At 49.2% G+C, this 19,366-nt stretch overlaps 6 protein-coding genes across 6 annotated transcripts; 4 read left to right on the forward strand and 2 right to left on the reverse strand.

Moving 5' to 3' along the window:
• Positions 1-970: 970 nt before the first annotated feature.
• On the forward strand, positions 971-3,271 carry FIESC28_07464 (uncharacterized protein; the record flags this gene model as incomplete). Its single annotated transcript, XM_031161604.1, has 3 exons — positions 971-1,303; positions 1,355-2,435; positions 2,487-3,271. The coding sequence occupies 3 exons, from the start codon at positions 971-973 to the stop codon at positions 3,269-3,271; spliced, it is 2,199 nt and encodes a 732-aa protein (XP_031014306.1).
• Positions 3,272-3,922: 651 nt separating this feature from the next.
• Positions 3,923-6,449, reverse strand: FIESC28_07465 (uncharacterized protein; the record flags this gene model as incomplete). Its single annotated transcript, XM_031161605.1, has 5 exons — positions 3,923-4,034; positions 4,336-5,594; positions 5,648-5,803; positions 5,859-6,139; positions 6,191-6,449. 5 exons carry the CDS (start codon positions 6,447-6,449, stop codon positions 3,923-3,925), a joined length of 2,067 nt encoding a protein of 688 aa, XP_031014307.1.
• A 1,078-nt stretch (positions 6,450-7,527) lies between these two features.
• FIESC28_07466 (uncharacterized protein) lies at positions 7,528-9,087 on the forward strand (the record flags this gene model as incomplete). The annotated part of the gene is made up of 2 exons (XM_031161606.1): positions 7,528-7,561; positions 7,643-9,087. 2 exons carry the CDS (start codon positions 7,528-7,530, stop codon positions 9,085-9,087), a joined length of 1,479 nt encoding a protein of 492 aa, XP_031014308.1.
• Positions 9,088-9,477: 390 nt separating this feature from the next.
• Positions 9,478-14,036, reverse strand: FIESC28_07467 (uncharacterized protein; the record flags this gene model as incomplete). The annotated part of the gene is made up of 3 exons (XM_031161607.1): positions 9,478-11,788; positions 11,845-13,514; positions 13,635-14,036. 3 exons carry the CDS (start codon positions 14,034-14,036, stop codon positions 9,478-9,480), a joined length of 4,383 nt encoding a protein of 1,460 aa, XP_031014309.1.
• A 2,117-nt stretch (positions 14,037-16,153) lies between these two features.
• Positions 16,154-16,832, forward strand: FIESC28_07468 (uncharacterized protein; the record flags this gene model as incomplete). Its single annotated transcript, XM_031161608.1, has 2 exons — positions 16,154-16,609; positions 16,662-16,832. The coding sequence occupies 2 exons, from the start codon at positions 16,154-16,156 to the stop codon at positions 16,830-16,832; spliced, it is 627 nt and encodes a 208-aa protein (XP_031014310.1).
• Positions 16,833-17,991: 1,159 nt separating this feature from the next.
• On the forward strand, positions 17,992-18,942 carry FIESC28_07469 (uncharacterized protein; the record flags this gene model as incomplete). The annotated part of the gene is made up of 1 exon (XM_031161609.1): positions 17,992-18,942. The coding sequence occupies one exon, from the start codon at positions 17,992-17,994 to the stop codon at positions 18,940-18,942; it is 951 nt and encodes a 316-aa protein (XP_031014311.1).
• Between the last annotated feature and the right edge of the window lie 424 nt (positions 18,943-19,366).

The following is a 19,366-nucleotide window of genomic DNA, read 5'->3' on the forward strand; positions in this document are numbered from 1 at the left end:
AAGGACGTTGGGTGACTTTGACGTCTTTGAACAGCAATGAGCTTTATTTCTAGACTTCAAACGCGCAAGTTGACTAAATTTATACGATTGTTTTAACAATCGGCTTCCCATCTTGTGTTAATGTGATGTATCTGTACCTATCCTTCTATACATTATACCATCACGTCAGGGCCGTTTAGTTACCAAGATGTGAATCTGCATACCATCAAGTTGATGACTGTCTTTGTTGTATGATCTTGTTAATGAAAGGGGGATGTAGAAATACCAAAGGAATATGCATAGAATCCTAGCTACTATATTAAACATCTTAAATCCACAGACTGATGGGATACCTCAGTTCTCAATTCACAATTAATGATTTACGAGGTTGATGTGGTTTGAAAGGATACCTCAGGCATTAATATCGTTCAGGTGTTAGCGTGTTAGCCTCGTGAGACTCGGCCCCCTGTAGCATCGCATGCGCCAATCCAAAGCTAGTTCATGCACCTTAGCTTGCTCGCTTCGTGCACTGTAGTGGAGGTATCCTATCCATAGGTCGTTACCGGGCAGGTAGGTATTCTTTCCCTTAGTGAACTTTTAGCAGTGACGCAGCCTCATACTTCCACCTCCATCACAAACTTTCATCTCCCACCAACACCAATTATCATTGACACACGTCGAGCTGTTATACCGTCAAGGACGAAGAGCGCATTATGGCCGACTACGATAGACGACCCCCGGGCGGTCACCGCAAGCGAAGATATCGAGGCAAGTAGATTCCAATTAATTCAAGATACGCGAAGCTGTCGCGTTGCCCTTGTTGCGCCTGCTAACATGTTGCTGTTCAGATGACGATGACCACTACGATCGCCGAAATCAGCGAAGACGGGTTGATTCCGCACCTCTCCCCGTGCGCGTCCGACGACAGCTTCTGAGCATCGCAGACTCCCCTTTGCGCCGATGGGCCGAAGAGGTTCAATCCATCGCGCATATGGTGGCCGAAAACCACGACGATGAGAATCTTCGCAAGATGTTCCTCGACCTTGTCACACAGCTTCTGCTCGAGCAGCCTCTCAAGACACCTTTCGTCGCCGCCGTCGTACTTATTATCAACACTTTGAAACCCGAATTCGTTGACGAGATCCTTGGACGCATTGCGCAAAACACGGCAGAGAAGATCGCGCAGGGCGAATGGCGTGATGTGAAGCTGCTGCTCAAGTTTTTGGCTTGCCTACAGTCTCTGCTCGAGGGAGATGGGCTCTTCCCGATCTTGGAGGAGCTCTTCAGCCGAGCTGCGGACCTCCAGACAGCTAGCTCGGATGATGTGAGTTCAAAGCTTTTTGTAATGTTGGTTCCATGTGCTAATTACAGGTAGACTATTGGTACCGAGATCGTCAAAATCATTCTTCTTACTATTCCCTACATCATGGTTTCTTCCCCAGGACAATTCCAGCAGAAAGCTGCCGAATTGATGGAAAAGACGGACATCATCGCCTCAGAGCCCCATGCCCTCCAGGCCCTCGTCGACCCTTATCATCCTGAAGGCAAGGAGGAGAGCCCCGGCACATCGTTGAGCGTGTGCATGTTGCTCCAAAAGCAACTTCAGTCGGAAGCTGCCGAGGACTGGAAGCTATCATGTTTGCCGCGACCCTGGGAAATGCCTCTGGAGGATATCGATGCGCAAGACAAGCTTTCGAGCGCGCCCAAGCACGCTCTTCCGGCCATTGCCATCCCTGCGACAGTCATCGCTGGACCTCGCCCCCTGTTTCCAGAGATCTACTTCTCCGTATACACTGACCAGGACGTACCCTCAGTTCCTGCTGTTACCGATATTGCTTCGACTCTTATCCGGGACGGTCTTCTTGACACTATCAACATTTTGGACTTCAACCGTAACGTCACTGCTCGCTACTTGATGGACTTGGATTGCTACTTCGCTGATGGTACTTTTGTCAAACGTGCTACGCCATTTGATGAATTAAAGAACTTCCCAACAGGGAAGAACACATGGAAACCGGAGGATGTTGCTGTCGATACCGTTTTTTCACAGTTGTTCCAACTGCCTACACCCGAACGAAAGGTTGTCTACTACCATTCTGTTCTTACTGAAGCGTGCAAGCTGGCACCAGCAGCTATTGCGCCCAGTCTTGGTAGGGCTATAAGATATCTCTACCGAAACAGCCCCCGTTTGGATCTGGCACTGAGCTATCGCTTCATGGACTGGTTTTCGCACCATCTAAGCAACTTTGGCTTCACCTGGAAGTGGGCCGAATGGATAGATGACGCTCAACTGCCTGACTACCACCCCAGCAAATGGTTCTTGAAGGGAGCTCTTGATAAGGAGGTGAGACTCAGTTTCGCTCAAAGAATTCAGAAAACTCTCCCCGAACCCTATCTACCATTGGTCGGCCCTGAGAAGGAGAAGGATGTTCCTGATTTCAAGTTTAAGAATCCTGGTATGTATCTTGCCATTTGATAAAAGCTCAAATAACTGACATACGCTATAGATACCCCGTTCTCTAAAGAGGGAATGGAGATTGCTGGTCTCCTGAGAAAGAAGGCTGCGGATGAGGAGTTCCAGGCTTCCATCGACAGCATTCAGTCACAAGCTTCGGAGCAATCCTTGGATCCGTTGGTTACTAGCACGGATGTCTTCGTGACCGCCATCTGCTGGGTTGGCTCCAAGTCGCTGAGCCACGTTCTCGCTTGCATTGACCGGGCCAAGGGCAGACTGCTTGACGCTGGTAACGCTTCAGAGGCAGCTCGTGCTCAGATCATATCAGCGGTTATGAGCTACTGGCATGCGCACCCCGGCATCGCCCTCTCCATCATTGAGAAGCTTCTCAACTTCTCTATTCTTACACCGCTGACCGTGGTAGACTGGGCTCTCGTAGCCAGCACACCCGCAAACGGCACCAACGGAGGCGAGAGTCTAGCCGAGCCGCACATCTTCGAGCTCGTTTCTAACACACTTTCCAAGGTTGCCACCCGCAGCCGCCAGACCATTGCTTCTCCTGATACTGACGAGGAAACGCGTGCCAAGGAAGTCAAGTCGAATCAGGACCTTTTCCGCGCCACAAATGATGCCCTCGTCAGCTGGGCCGGCGGAAGCAAGGACGAGCTGATGGAGGCGGGCGATGGATCAAGTGATCGCGAGGCCATGATTCGACGATGGGGCCAGCGATGGCTGCGTGTCTTCAGCAGAATGGGTGCTGTCGAGGAAGCGTTTGCTCTTGAGGCTGTTAAGAATGCTGGCAAGGACAAGATGGTAACTGATGGAGCGGAGAATTAGAGGAGATAATTGCAAGGTTATGGAACTGGGTGGTGATAGAGAGGAAGTATTTTAGAAATCGTTATGGGCTAAAAAGGAGCTAACTGGGTATGCTTATTTGTCTCCCAATATTCAAGGGATAGGAACAAGGGTGAAGTTTATAATATGAAGTTTGTCACAAAAGACTGCACAGAAAGTATCACGGAGGAGGACAGTGCTATGGCATATTGTGATAGCTTACCTATGTTCTCATGGACTTTCCTATGAAACGACATCTACTGCTCACGGTGATACAATGGATTCTATACCGGTGTATTGCCAACACGTAATTCGTGTTTCTCTGGCCACTATGATGTTTGTTTCGAGCCACTGTTCCGCTCTAGCAACTTGTCCTTGTACACTGACAACATAGGTGCACACGGTTGATGTCATTCCTTCATAACTCATTTCCATTCACCTACAGCACTTGTACACTCAGCACTACAACTTGTGGCAGTGTCAAAGAGGTTCTAAAATCGAGGTGAACCGTTCCAAAAATCATCATGCTGCCAAGAGTCCACCAAATAGATGGTCCATCCTATCCGACGCCGAGCTAATGAGGGTATAAAACCAGTCTAATGCAAAATAAAAGCAGATTGGGCTATGGGACCGAAAGGCCGGAGATTAATGTAATCACAATAGAAGATTTCGTTTGATGCGCTGAGGCAGTACGATTTTGTCGATCGTGAGCTGCTCGGCAGCCTGGGACGCTTCACCCAACTTCTTGAGCTTGTCCATGAGATGACTATTTTTCGAATGTTAGTCGTTCTATGTTGTCCGAAACAGGGTGAGGGCGTCTGCGAAACCCGTCCACCATCGACCTGAAATTGGGTGTGGTCACAGGATTGGAGGACTTCGGGGAGGATGTGGGAGTTTGGGGTTGATATATGTGAACTCTCACAGGGGCGTCGGCAATTGTTGGAGTCGACGTTGCCGTGTCGACTTCGTCCACGGTTTCTGGGATTGGGGCTGGGCTTGTGGGGGCGGAATGGGAAGAAGGGTTATTCAACCCGACAAGTATTAAGAATGGTCGGAAATATACGTACTTGACAGGCAGATGGCCACGAGAACCCTCGGTCATGGCGAGGTTCACGCGGTTCATCTGTCGTTCGTGCTCGTTGAAATGCTGCCTGATACGTTCATGGCAATCTCGAACTTCACCACCGCGGACTACATATCCACAATCATCTTCTTCGCATACCCACGTTTCGTCCGGACCACGTGGAACAGTCGTCGGTATGTTGTCTGCCCTGAGGAAGATCTTAATAGGTTCCTCAGACGTGCTGCTAGCCGGTTCATCTTCAGACAAGCCTACTGGGCCGTCGTTTTCCATGGCATCACCATCCTCGTCAGAAAAATAGTGAGACCTCTTCGGCTCTGCCTCTTCATCCTGTGAATCGCTGTCCACATCAGAGTGGGCTCGCTTCTTGGAGGCGGCTACTAAACGAAGGCTGGATTTGACACCCGATGGGCGGCCTGGTCTTCTGATGCTTTTACCTGCTGGCGTTGAAAGGGCCGGACTTGAGAGTTCCTCATTGATTGATGCTGCAGGTGTTGGCATAGCTAGCTTGCTAGAAACGGCATTGCTTGACTGCTTGCGTCGTACCACGCGGTAAGGAAAGTCAGATAGCTTGATAGCTATCGGTCTAAACGGTTTCTTGGAAACCTCTTCAAGCCAGATGTAAAAGTCATGACCCTTGTACTTATCGTTGTCGAGTTCTTTAAGAAGTGGCACAGCGTTGTAGTGAAGTACTTCCTCAATTGGGACTCTGTAGGATGCCCTCTGGTCACTCTTGTAGTTAGGAAATTTGTACTTAGTCCAGAGCTTGTTCATGACAGCCGAAACACTGAATCCAGCCCTGGAGTGTATTGTCTCCTCGTAAGCCAATTCGATAGCATTTAGGACACTTTGGAAGGGGGTCTCGTCAGTGCTGTCCACCAAGTTTGAAACTTCACTCATGCGAGGGGCGACTGATGGCGCGCTTGTTGACGAACGGACGCTCGCTGGCCTTGGGACCATGGACGCATCCCTCGAGATTTGAGGGGAGCTTGTCAAGTCGATGATGTCATGTCCGCCTCTATCACTTATGGAGCGTGGCCGTGACGAGCGTCGTGGTGGCGGACTTCCGTTGGGTTCTGCGATTTCAGGGGTAGCATTGCTACGCGCAATTGATGGAGCTGACGAGCCGTTGCGAGTTCTCGAAGGAAGTGTCTGAGGTACTGGCAAACCGCTGATCTCCACGGAAGGAGACCGCTGGGGTTGAGGCCCTTTACGCAAACGCTCCAATTCTTTTCTGTAAGTCTCCTAAGTCCTAAGTTAATTTTGCTTGCCATGGAAACTGATGGTCTTTCACTCACATCATGTCTCTTGATTATCCACTGGTAGAAAGGCGTAGTCGGCCAATCGAGTTCACTGAGGTCTGAGGTACACTGCGAAATTAAGAAAGATGCGTGTTCATCACATCGCGCAATGACCTCTTCAAGAGTTGAACCGTCTCCAATCCTGGTAGCGTACTTGGACAGAGTTAACAAAATTGGGAATCTGTAACGGAGGGCTCTAGGCACAAACCTCATGGAAAACCTGATTCAGTTCTTTATCGCTATCCTTTTTGCTCTTTTTTGCTTTCTTGGGTGGTTTATCGCTGTATATGGCCAGTATGCGATAGTAAAGTGCCACAGCCTCTCGCATCTTTCTGAAAATGGGTGCGTATGCTGGCGAAGGGTTGATCTCGTACCAAGCACATTGGCCTGCAACCCAGATAATCGGTGAACCATTCTCGTCTTCTCCAATAGAGTATTGACCGCATTTTCTGACTTCTAGCTCGATTGATCTGCGGACTTTCATGATAACTAAAACATGTTATTAAAGGTGATGCGTGGTACAATAATCTGGTAACCAACGGTGGGCTCTCTGTGCCGGATCCTCTACAAGAAGGGTACCCCGGATGATGTATGGTCCACGGGTGGCCACATCAAGAGCATCTTCGAGGGTTTGCCCATCCTTGTTCAGAACGACGGCATCTTTGAGTTCGAAGCATGTTTCTGGGTCTACTCCGGAATGGTTGAACCTCAGAACCGACTTCTCTTGGCGCCATGAGATTCTACTCTCGTCTTCGGTGTCAACGCTCGAAGAAGACACACGGCGGCGGCGCCCGGCCATGGTTGTATGGCCAGGCTCGAATATGCACTTGGCTTGGGGTCGTCGATTCGGGTACTCGATAGCGGGCGCAGGGTGGACGATGGTGAAAACGGGTTTGAATGTGTTTGTATGGTCCGGTTGAAAGTAGTTGTAAATAGGTCGGTTCACAGTGAGTTATAGAGTTATCCTGTATTGTGTGAAGCGATCACCAATGTTGGATGTGTGAAAGGTGGTAGATGTTAAATGTTAGTGTTGCAGACACATTGGAGTTAGTGCCTAGGTAGGTACCATGATCGCTGTAGACCAGGTGCAACAGAACGCGGTCGTTCGCGCGCTGCACCTAAGGTAATGGCGGAAATGGCGGGGCAGCGGCCACTAGGAGCTTCCCAAATCTACAGGGGCAGCTGCATTTCATGGGTTCACTGGCCCACTGAAACGCGAATTCTAAAGTACCCGCGCTCCAATCAGATCACTCCGATAATCATAGGTCGGGCTCAAGGTTGTCGACATAATCATTCAGGCACTTCCGTCTTTACTGGGCAGATGAAATAATATCAGCTTGACTAGGTACCTAGGTAGGTTGCAGAGAGATATATCTTGCCCAAGTCTTGGAGAGGGATACTTGCTCTCTTAGGTTTGAAGCTGATATCATCTTCCAGGTAGTATTTCGTTGTCCTGTCATCTGCCCATTGATTCTCATCATCCACGGTACGGGAAAACTTAGACGCTGGAAGCATAAGAGACGAAATAATAGATGAGCTTTTGAGCAGGTTTAGACTAGACATTGAGCTAATTATTTTCGACACTTTCAGTCCAGAGGAAAGTCTAATAAAGTGCAGAGCTTTTAATGTCGCCCAGAGGCCACTAAAGTTAGTTTTAGCGGGGAACTCTGCTGATAAGACTTTTTTTTTCCTCCTCGAGAAGTCAGTCCCCAGGGTGCAATTGCAGAGGCGGGTGGTGAATGGATTCTTTTTAACAAGCTCCACCGCATCTCAAGCTCTGCTTTCTTCCTTGTTCCTCTTCCTGCTTCTCTTATCCCATCAGCCATAATTTAGTCACTGGAAGCGCTTGCATGCGCCTTCCACAAAGGTATCTTAGGATGGCCACGGGTTCTATCCGGGAAGGCGTCTTTGGTATGTCATTTACTGACCCTGCCTGCTTTGTCTTGATCATTCAGAGAATCCCTGCGTATTAACACGATTGCTTCTATCTAGCCATCAACAAACCTTGCGGTCAGAGTTCAGCACAGATAATTCGCGAGTGCCAACAGGCCTTCAATCCCTCGGAATTCTTCAAGCCATTGATCGAGTCCGAGATCGCAAAGCGCATCAACGAAAACGACAAGCAGTCCGCCCGTCGCAAGGCTCTTAAGAAGGCTTCCCAAGTTAAGATCGGCCATGGAGGAACTCTCGATCCTCTCGCTACTGGTGTTCTTATCCTAGGCATAGGATCCGCTACCAAGGCACTGCCCCAGTTCCTCGAATGCACCAAGACCTACGAGACTACCATTGTGTTCGGCGCCGCTACTGATAGTTATGACCGAGTCGGTCGCGTTCTTACCAAGCGGCCCTATGAGCACATCACCCGCGAAAAGGTCGAGAAGGAGATCGCTTCGTTCCATGGCCGTCAGATCCAGATCCCACCTCTGTTCTCTGCGCTCAAGATGAACGGAAAGCCTCTTTACGAGTATGCGCGCGAAGGCAAGCCCATTCCTCGACAAATCGAAGGCAGAGAAGTTGAGGTTAAGGATATTGAACTGGTGGAGTGGTACGAGCCTGGAAAGCACAACCATCGATGGCCTACAGAAGAGGCCGAAGCTGCGGAGCGGAACCTGGCTGAGCAGGTCTGGAGGGTCAAGAAACAGCAGGAAACCAATAAGCCGTTGAGTCCCGAGGAGAAGCAGCAGGACGACAAAGCGATAGCGGCGCATGAATCGTTCAAGCGCAGTTTTGAAGAGCGACAGGATTCCCTCATTAAAGATGCGCCTTCAAAGAAATCGCGAAAGTCAAAAGAGCCACGCATGATGTCAGGCGCTCTGGGAAATCTACCACAGCCGACCTACTCTAATAAGGGGCAGAACTTGGTTCCCGAAGCACCCGACACGAGCACTCCACCTCCATGGAGCGACCAAGGCCCTCCTGCTGTCAAAGTGCGACTGACAGTGACATCTGGATTTTACGTCAGAAGTTTCTGCCACGATCTAGGCGCCAAACTTGACTCAGCTGGTCTCATGGCAGAGCTCTCGCGAACACGCCAAAGTGATTTCGAGATTGGCGGAGAGAACTGCCTCGAATATGAGGACCTCGCCAAGGGTGAAGATGTTTGGGGCCCCAAGGTCGCTGGAATGCTTGAAAGGTGGAACAACGGCAAGGGAGCCGGCCCTCGTGGTCCCGCTGGCCCTTCAGAGAGGTCCCAGAGGAAGAACGACAACAGGAGCGGTTCTCCTTCACGAAAGCAGGACCAGCACCAAAACCACAACAAGGGCGAGAAGCGCCGACGATCAAGCTCCCCGAATGGGGCAGGATCGCCGCATAGGAAGGCGGTGGCCCTTGAATCCAAGCAAGACTCCAAGCCCGTGAAGGAGCCTAAGGAGGAACCCAAGCCAGACGCCGGTAACCGTTCCGATGATGAGAAGTCATGGAACGGCATCGAAGATTGAGTTGTGGGTACGACTTGATGTGAAAGACAAGACTTGACGAACAGGTATGGAACGAGGAGTATGACCATTCATGTCCACCAGGATAATTGTGATGCGAAGGGTCACTCAGGGTGAGTGCAGTGTATATAGCAAGACCACATGAGAGCTACCAATGTCCATTGATGAGTGGTTAGACTCTAGAGATTTTGGAAGCGGCATGTATTATCCAGGCGTTGTTGGTTTTACGGGCCTAAAAGAACATATATAAGTATTATTGAAGCTGAATGAATATCCCGGACTTGGTTGTGACTATAATGCTGATGGATTTCTCCTAAATATTTAAATATGCGCTGTAAAGTATGTCTATCATGTTGAATATCGCATTTTGCTCAACCATGTATTGTCAAAATTTCACTGGCCACTCGACTCTCCCACCGCACTGCCGAGTTCCTCCCTTGCGCCGTTGATATCCTCCATTCTGATACCGCTGCGATCACACATGCTGCGGAAGATGCCACCCTGTTTCCAAAGCTGCAGTGGAGTATCCAGCTCAGCGATGCGGCCAGCATCCATGACACAGATTCGATCGTAGCCAATGATGGTGCGTAGTCGATGAGCAATACACAGCAGCGTCTTGCCTCGGAAGCCAACCGCCATGGTAGCCTGGATCTTGTCGTCTGTCTCCATGTCGACTGAGGAGGTGGCCTCGTCACAGACGATGATCTGGGCACCTCGGACAAGAGCTCGCGCAAGGGCCATAAGCTGCCGTTGGCCAAGCGAGAAGTTGAGGCCATCTTCTTCGACGGGTGTGTCGAGATGAATCCGAGAAGGGTCGTTTGTACGGCGGGCTTCTTCGGGTGTTTCGGCATCGGCAGGTACAAGATCTGCCTTGCGAAGTGCGTACCATAGTTCAAGATCGGTATGTTCGTTGAAAGGATCGAGGTTGCTACGAACAGTTCCTCGGAAGAGGGTAGGATCTTGCGGGATGATCGCGAGACGGGATCGAAGATCGTGAAGACCAAGGGTGGAGATATCAAGTCCATCAATGGTAATCTTGCCACCAGAGATCTCTACCAGACGGAAGAGAGTGCTCATGATAGAGCTCTTTCCAGCACCAGTACGTCCGACAATACCAATACGCTCGCCGCCCTTGACGTGCATTGTCAACCCTGAGAGAACCAACGGAAGGCCAGCTCGATATCGCATCTCGACATTGTCAAACACAATCTCACCCTTCTCAGGCCATGATTTGCGTACTTCAACTGTATGCGAAGGGGCCTCCTCTTCAAGCTCCGTGCCATAGTAGTAAAGTCTCTCCACAGCGTTCATGGCATTCTCCACTTCAGCGAGCTGGCGAACAGAGAACTGCATCATGCCCACAATTGACAAGATGTAACTCAGAACGAGACCACCAGTAGAAGGATTGATGGAGAAACGCGAAGTGACAACAAGAATGGCTGTGACAAAAACGAGAAGCACACCGATGAGATCAATGCGCATAGACAGCCATCGTTGGTTGGCGAATGTGATATAATATGCACCGTTCATGTTATCGATTGACTCGCGCAACTCGCTAACGAAGCGATCCTGAAGGCCATATGCTCGGATAGATGCTACTCCAGTAAGACCCTCTCCGAACTTAGCGAAGACATGCGATCGAAGAACAGACTCGAAACGCTTGACCTCTCGAGCCGATGAACGATAGTAGATAGCTGCGATGACGAACGCAACGTATAGAGGGACAAGGGCGATGACGAAGTAGTAATAGAACGCAATGATGAGGATGAAAACAGACGTGATCATACCCATAGTAAGCAAGAACATACGAAGCGCATCTGAGAGGTTGTTGTCCATAACATCAACATCTCTCGAGAAGCGGTTCGTGATACGACCTAGAGGAGTTGTGTCGAAGAAAGACATGGGTGCTCGCAAAACGCGAGTCACAGCGATTCGAAGCATGACTTTACTCGACTTTGTACCAAGAATAGACAAGACGACCGAGAAGGCAAACATCAGGATAGCCTGTACGACGCCGAGTGCTGCATAGATGGCGATGTACACACCTGTTGACAGATTGAACTTGTCCGAAGTCCAGTACGACAGCCATAGACTTGTAACGATGTTGGCTCCTTGAGATATGATAAGGAGAAACAATACCAGCGGAGCATTCAATATCGATCCAGATGCCTTGATGTAAGCAGCATAGACAGACCACGAGACGCTGGCGCTAGCCCTCTCTTCTTGAGTCATGAGTGCAGCGCCCTTCCTCTTTTTCTTCTTCTTCTCGTCTGCGGTAGGCTCCTCACCGTCATCAGGCTTCTTGACCTCTTCACGCTTCTCTTCAACGGCAGTCGTCTCCATTAGTGCTTGGAAACCTTTATGGTCCTTCATCAATTTCTCGAAGGTATCGATGGCCTGAATCTTGCCATTCTCCATCCAGATAATGCGGTCACATCGGCTAAGGACCCAGAGCTGATGAGTAGCCAGAACACGGCATTTATCCTTGAGAAGGCCAAGAATGGCGTTATCGAAGATGTGGCGTCCGACGTGAGCGTCGACGGCGCTGAGAGGATCGTCCATGAGAACGATGTCGGCATCGAAGTAAATAGCTCGGGCAATGTTAAGACGCTGCTTCTGACCACCAGAGATGGTAATACCACGTTCACCAATCTCCGTCAAGTCACCGTTAGGGAGCATATCAATATCCGCTTGAAGGGCACAACTAAAAAGAGACGTTAGTGTTCTGAGGAAAACAAGTTCAACTGGTGTAAAACGTACGCTTGAATGACTTTGTTGTACCAAGCCTTATCAAGATCTTTGCCAAACACAATATTGTTCTTCAGTGTGGTGTTTTGAATCCAGGCATATTGAGGACAGAATGCTCTTGACGAGCCGAATGTGACCTGGCCATTTGTCTTTCGCATGTCTCCAGCCAGGGCAGAAAGCAGAGAACTCTTGCCACTACCAACTGATCCAATGACGGCAACAAGTTCGTTTCTTTTAACGTCGAAGTTGAGATCTTGAAGCTTGAAGGGTTCCCGCTCCTCAACAAGAGTGCTCGTATCATCGCCAGAGGACTCATTCTGGGGAGAACGAGCATGGTTGTCCTTGGCCCTTTCCTTCTTGGTTTTCTCGTCCTTGCTGGCTTCTTCTTTATGAGACTTCTCCCAAGTAAATGAGGCATCTTCAAGCCGAATCGCATCATCTCCAGTACTGTCAAAGATCATATCTTCAACTGTCTCTTCCTGAAGCAGAAACTCCTGAATTCGCTGAACGGAGCCCCATGCGTCGATTACTTGACCCAAAACCAATGGTAGCAGGTTCAGGGGTATTCTGAGGCCGTTGAACAAAGCTAGCGAGGAGAAGACTTCGGCAGCTGTAAGTCCACTATGTGTCAGAGAGTAGCAGATGAAGGAAAGCATGGAGGCGAAGATGGGTAGCGACATGCTGACGGCGTTCAAAGCGTTTCGGATGGCAAGCAGGATCTGGATGGCGTGGATCTCCTTGTTTCTGAAGTTTCCGAGACGTTCCAGGAAGGCCTTTTCCCAACCAAAATACTTGACAAAACGAACAGACTGTAAAATTTCTTGGGTGAGAGATACACGTTGATCGGTGATCTGATTGATAGCTCGTCGTCGATGAAACAGACTTCGGATCGCTTTTGTCAAGAAGGGCATGCCAATAACAAGAAGACCGTAACCAGCCAAGGCACTGTAGGTAATGTTTACCAGGAGAAGGGCCAGTGTAAGAAGACACAGGATTGGCGACGTCCATACCATGTGAAACAGAGCAGAGGCTTGGTCAACACGGTATGTGTCAACACTCTGCAGGGCGGTGATTCGACCGTTGCCCCAACCAGTACCATCTGAAGCGTCCGGCTTGGCCTTCTTTGCTTTCTTTGCCTTCTTTGCTTTCTTTGCCTTCTTCTCGTTTTGAGCATCGTCATTTGCGCCAGGGGCATTACTTTGCAGAGCACCCTCAGCTTTAGCACGACCAGAGATGACCAGCGACTTTTCGTAGATAAGACCAATCAGAACTCCTCTGCTCTGACCACCCACTGTCATACCTCGGTAGATGTAATGGTTGGTTCCCAGACTCTGGGTGATTTGCATCAAGGTAATACCAACGGCCAGGCCAACACCTTTACCGATATGAGGTGGTGGCCCCCCAGTCTGGTTAGCAACGTAAGCATCGGCGGCGAACTGAATTAGATATCGGAGCGTGAAAGGACTGATGACTTGAATTATACTGGTGTAGAGTGCACATGCGCCGCCAGTCCAAAATTCGACCTTGAAGGTTTCGTGCATAGCCCAGAATAAAGGGTGCTTTTCGCCGTTTTCGACCCGTCTCTGGAATGACTCTTTCATTTTCAGAGTCAGAGGCTCGACAGATCTATCCGGATTGACTGTCCATATATCATTCGCTTCCAGCGGCCTTCGGTAACCAGCCTAAGGACATCTCGTCAGCATAAAGTGTTGTAAGACGGGCCGCGCCGCAGCCAGATAATGGTGGCTTGCAGATCCAACAAGATCGTCATCTAAGTTGAAACATGGATACAGTAAACTTACATGCATTAAAGGACCCATCCATTGGAACGTCAACTTGCTAAGGAAACCTGCATCATGTTCCCGGCTCTTAAGTGGCTTTTCAGGAATCGGAGGTGGTGCACCCCATCGAAGAGGGTTCAGTTTCTTGTGCCATGGTTTCTTCTGGGGAGGATCTGGGCCCGGTGCCGACGGTGAAATTGTTGGCGCTTCAGATGCGCCAGTCTTGACTTCTTCAAGATCTGCAAGTCGGGATTCGTCTTTCTCATTGAACTCGCTGGACTGTCGCTTTTCTTGGTTCCCTTTCTCGCCAAACTCCTTTATTTGGTCTTCATCTGAGTCACCAGATCGTTCGAAATTGGTTGGAGGAAGGTGAGCTACTTGAGCATCAGAAGGCTGAAGTTCCTTATCCACTGGGTCTGGCATATTGGCGTTGTGTCAACCTCTTATAACCTCGAGGTTTAACAACAAATCAAGCCCTGAGGCCGACAACTTTAGATACAAATTCGAATGATGTCTCGTCTCAGTTCACAAGTGATACCAAGTGTTACGGAATAGTCACGATACCAATGGCACCAAAGACGGGATTGGGCCGGAAACGAGAGACCTTCGTCTAAACGGTGTGATACAGCCTCGAAAAGGTCTGCCAAGAGTAAGAAGAATAGACGAAAGGGTCCGTCCCACTATAAGACAGTGATGTGATGTAAGGAGGGACCAGAAAAAGATTTAGAGAGACAAGTGAATGGGAAATTAAAGAAAAGAAAAAGAAACCGAGGGACCAGGGAAGGAAGTACGGCAATAGATCCAAGTCAATATGATAGTCGTAAAAGAATCCGTCCAATAAGGATGGATGGGGGTGGTTGCATTAGCAGAAGCGGACTGATCTATCCGTCGTAGTGTATCGTCGATTGTTGGTGAAGGCAAACAAAGGATCCAATGGATTACAAAGCACCGCAAAGCAAAGCAATGTAAAGATCCAGGACTTTATTACTCCGACATGCGATAGACTCGGACTACGGCAATGAGATGCCTGCCACGCGGTGTCAGCACCAGGGGGTCGTCGGAACTTTTTTTCCTCTTTTCGTTACGGGAGACTGAAAGAGGGTCGGGATTCGTTTCGATGTCAATGACGGTTATGACAGGCTCATGATGAGAACGACAGTAACGACGAGTAATTGAGCAAAATTGTCAGTCTTATTTTGACTGAACAGAATTGAGAGAGAGATCAGAAGAATTGAAACAGAAATCTGAACCGAAAAGTGGCTCGGTTCGTTAATAATAACATCATGGATACTGTCGTGTGCTGTACTGTTCGGCTCGGCCTGTCGCGCTGAATTGAATCCCTTTCCGCCATGAACGAACTGAACAATAATGTCCGCGTATTAGATAAGCTCTGACCAGCAGAGTTTCCCCCTTAGGACCTGTTTAGCGAAAACGAAGACTCTCTCATTAGCCAGTTTCTGTCAAGTGTGTGTGTGGGTGTGGAGATCCCGTTGGCAACACCCTTGCCCATGGTTCCCTTCAACTCCAGGCACAGAAACATCTGCGTAATAGACCTTGTCATCATGCCTGATGGTAGTCATGGTCTTTGGTGTTGGTGTCGGTGAATGTCACAGCAGATTCCTGATGTATCACGAAGGCAATGAGCGTTGTTGTCTGGCCGTCAAAAGTATGTGAGATTATAACCTCGTGTAGATTGAGGAGGTCATCAGTGGTGTTCGTATACAATAGTATCGAATGACCATCAGCCAAAACATTCGACTCTTCTCTTTGAAACTGACAACAGCTTGACAGTAAACGTCAACAACAGCATCGAAACTGTGGCTGGATTCTAGGCCCAGCTATAATGTGACAGACGTTTTGCACGTTTCGCTTGCCATCTCTGGCTTAAGCTTTCCAGATGGTGAGTCAACATAACCTTTTCGTCATGCATGATAATACAGTAGAGGTGGTCTCCGAGTCTTGTGACCTTTAATTGGAGGTTAACCGTTGAAGTTTCTCTATCCATGACGAAGACAAGATTCCGATTTGATCTGATCGTCTTTCCCCGCTCTCGCATCTGCCAGTAGCTTGAACTACTGCAAGCTGTTGCATCGTGTAGTGTAAGCGAGGAAGGATAATAACACAAAAGATCCAATAGAATCACTCAAGAATCACTTTCCTGGGTTTTGAAAGCTCGGTTCCGATCCGGCCGCAGTCTAGATGGATACTGTAGTGTAGAACCGGAGTTAGCGGCAGGGACTTAAGACTGGATTTCATGCTGACATAATACGAATCGATCCCATGTCGGCCCCACACTCCAAGTCCGCTCCGACGGGATGTGGAAAGAAATTCAAGCAAAAGAATCCAGAGCCAGAGAGCTAGAACAGACTGAACTGCAAGGCTGAGAGCTTCGTCATCCAACACATTCGATATCGGTTTTCGTAAGCAGCCAAGCTGACGACTGGCTTGTAGCGCTTGGATAAGCATTTTATTTTCACCCGCGCGGTGTCCGAAAAGAGTTCAATTCGTTGTACGCTCATCTACACCTAATTCCGAGTGCCATGGCCATCGACGACGTCCCCTCCATTGCTTTGCCCGGCAAGGTCCTGGGCCCAGTATCCAAGTTCGCGCCCGGCGCCGGTACACACGTTTACGAAGGAAATGTCGTCTCCTCTCTACTAGGCCAAGTCACGGTGACACCTCCAGCAAAGGGCCCAGGACCTCAGAAGCGCCTAAACAAGATCACCGCCCCGACGACAGAAGAGCTTGCCACCGTCTCCGTGTCCCGCCATGGACGCAAGCGCGAAATCCTGCCCGATGTCAATAACATTGTCCTTGCGCGAGTGCTTCGTCTTATGCCTAAGCAGGCGATTGTGGTAATTCAACAAGTGGGCAACACAGTCCTGCAAACTGAGTGGCAGGGTGTGATTCGAGTGCAGGATGTGAGGGCAACAGAAAAAGACAAGGTCAAGATTTACGAGTCGTTTAAGCCTGGTGATATTGTACGAGCGCAAGTGGTAAGTTTTATTCACTCTGTCATGCCACACTGACACTGACGATATATGCCAGATCTCTCTTGGTGATCAGGCCAATTATTATCTATCGACTGCATCTAACGAATTGGGAGTTATCCTGGCCACAAGCGAAGCTGGCAATGACATGGTTCCTGTCAGCTGGAAAGAATATAAAGACCCCGAGACAGGCATCAGTGAGCCTCGAAAGGTCGCAAAGCCTAGCTGAGCTTCCCGCTTTGTTAAAACGCCGCCTTTGCCTGACGCTCTGGAATGCAACAAGGGCACGCGACCTCGTCTGTTTCATAATCTCGATGGGCAAACTCGCCCAATACGAAGCAATAATAGCCCACATATGTTTCTGTGAGAAACAAGACGCCATGGTATTGTCACAGCCACAAAGTTCCAATCGTGTTCGTTGGTCGTCTCGTGGCGTGACGCTTCCACCAGGAACGCTCGAAAAATGCCATGATCCGCCTGGTCGGGCTCATCGCTCAAGTCCGATACACTCAATTGGGTATAGAATAGTCTTTTGGGAAATCCACAATGACGAGAATTGAGCTCAAAGGACTGCATGGATTGGAGCCAGGCTGCGCTAGAATCTACTTAGAAGTCTCAAGTAAACTTAATGATATCAAAAAATTTGAAAGAGCATTTCATCATATTGTACTCTTATATCGATCGCGATCGCTACTCAGGTATATCGATTGTATCCATCGGTTCCAGCAGGGAGTTGTTACAAGATATGGCCATGGAGTAATTGGTGTTTCTCGTTAACCCTTTGACTCCTTGAATCTAAGCTTCACTACTGAAACTTGAGCAAAAAAGAACAATAACAATAACCAACCCCCCTGTTCTCTCTAGACTATACGTGATACACCAAAAACGAATAGAATCAATGCATCTGATCAGAAGAATTACGTAGGTCAAGCAAGAAACGCCATTGGTTTCCAACTCTAAAGTACCCTGCCACATAATGGACCCTGATCAACAAGGAACGCGCCACTGAGAAGGCCTGCTCAGCCGCCGAAGCGCCTCCCCGCCATCGCAAGTGCAGGCGTCAAAGCCACTGCCCGCATTCGGTCCAGCGACAAAAATAGGGACACTTGGACCGACCACCCCTGTTATTATCCATGGATTAGAAGCCTTTTTTCTTTGAAACAGCTCGATTTGATTCATGTTCATCCCTTGATCGTCGAATTTTGCTGCTTTGCCATATATTTCTATAAGCATCTTCCGTTTGTCTATATTCCTACTCTGTTCAATAGACAGCTATACACGTCTTGTTATTCGATCACACTACTGTCGTCTTTAGTCATCTTCAGGCGCTTACATCCGTCGCCTTCATCCTCTATGCGCCGGCCATGTCAACGACAATGGTCATGACAATGGCAGCGCCTACTCTCTCCGCCGATTCCACGCCATGCTGCCCAGGCTGCGGCTACTCTTTACCTCTCGATCACAGCCAGGTTCAACTACTTGAGGCGCAAGCCCGTATCGAAGACCTCGAGAATCAGGTCCGTCTACTCAATGAAAAGGCTACAGCCGCTGTCGATCGATGGGCCGACTACGAAGACGAACTCTCCAACCTACGAGCCCAGCTCCCTTCCTCGGCCGCAGCGCAAAAGCAGACTCCCGCTACTCCTACAAATGCTCGCATGTCATTTCTCCAGAGCGGCACCAGTCGACTCTCGTCATTCCTCTCTCCTCGCAAATTTCACGACCTTCCCCAAATCGACACCAATCCCTCCCGACCTCCCAATGTACGCTCCATAAGCAGCCAGTCGCACCGCCAGCAGCAACAATCACAAGCCCAAGCACCGCCATCGCCTTCAGCTGAAGATCTTCTCGAAGCACTAAACCGGGAACAGTCCCTTCGAAAGGAAGCTGAAGGCAAAGTTGCTGCCACGAGCCAGGAAGTTGAAGAGCTCAGTGCTGCTCTTTTTGAGGAGGCGAACAAAATGGTCGCTGAAGAAAGACGGGCACGTGCTAAGTTGGAGCAGCGGGTAGATGAGCTCGAGCGAAGAGACATGGAGAAGCGAAGAAGACTGGAGAAGCTAGAAGGAGCCATGTCTCGGATCGAGCGGGTGAGACTGATGTTGGCTGAAGCAGAAGAAGACGTCGAGTCAAGCAAGAAAACGGTTCAAGAGATTGTGGAGCTCGAAAGGCAACAGGAAGAGGAAGAGCGGAAGGAGAGAGAGCAGTCAAAAGCGAAAGCAACAGAGCACAACGACCGCGATTCAGTCTACAGTATATCAACCGACGAGGGCTCAGAAAGACGGTCTATCGACAAGCACAACGCGCATGATGAATCAGATGGCGACAAACCAAAGAAATAAAGAGGGTTCGCATTGCTAGATTCATCCTTTGTTCTCCTTTCTCTTCATGACATCACACGGGCAAAGCATAGCAGAGAGATATGCAGTCTCTGTAATGCGCAATGAAGAACGATGCATAATTTTGGGGGATCGTTACAAGCTACAGGACATAGAGGTAGCCATGTTGGATATTACCTGGGCATAAACATTGGGCAATGGCGTTGTTGGTGCAAGGAGGGAATAAAAAGGGGCTTTCATTCGCCTATGAACCATGGAAGGGCAACTATTAATATTTGACACAAGACGTCTATCGAAATATCACACCGATAGGCACTGAAATATATGCAATCATTCATCATCGGTTGGTTGGCAGGTGAGTGTGAGAAGAAATGTCTTCCAAGACTTAGGCTACAGAAATAAAGTAGCCTAAATGCTAGCCTAAGGT

The sequence above is a fragment of the Fusarium coffeatum genome, assembly GCF_003316985.1.
Source record: "Fusarium coffeatum strain FIESC_28 chromosome Unknown BRIP53273_contig_166, whole genome shotgun sequence".
Taxonomy (NCBI): domain Eukaryota; kingdom Fungi; phylum Ascomycota; class Sordariomycetes; order Hypocreales; family Nectriaceae; genus Fusarium; species Fusarium coffeatum.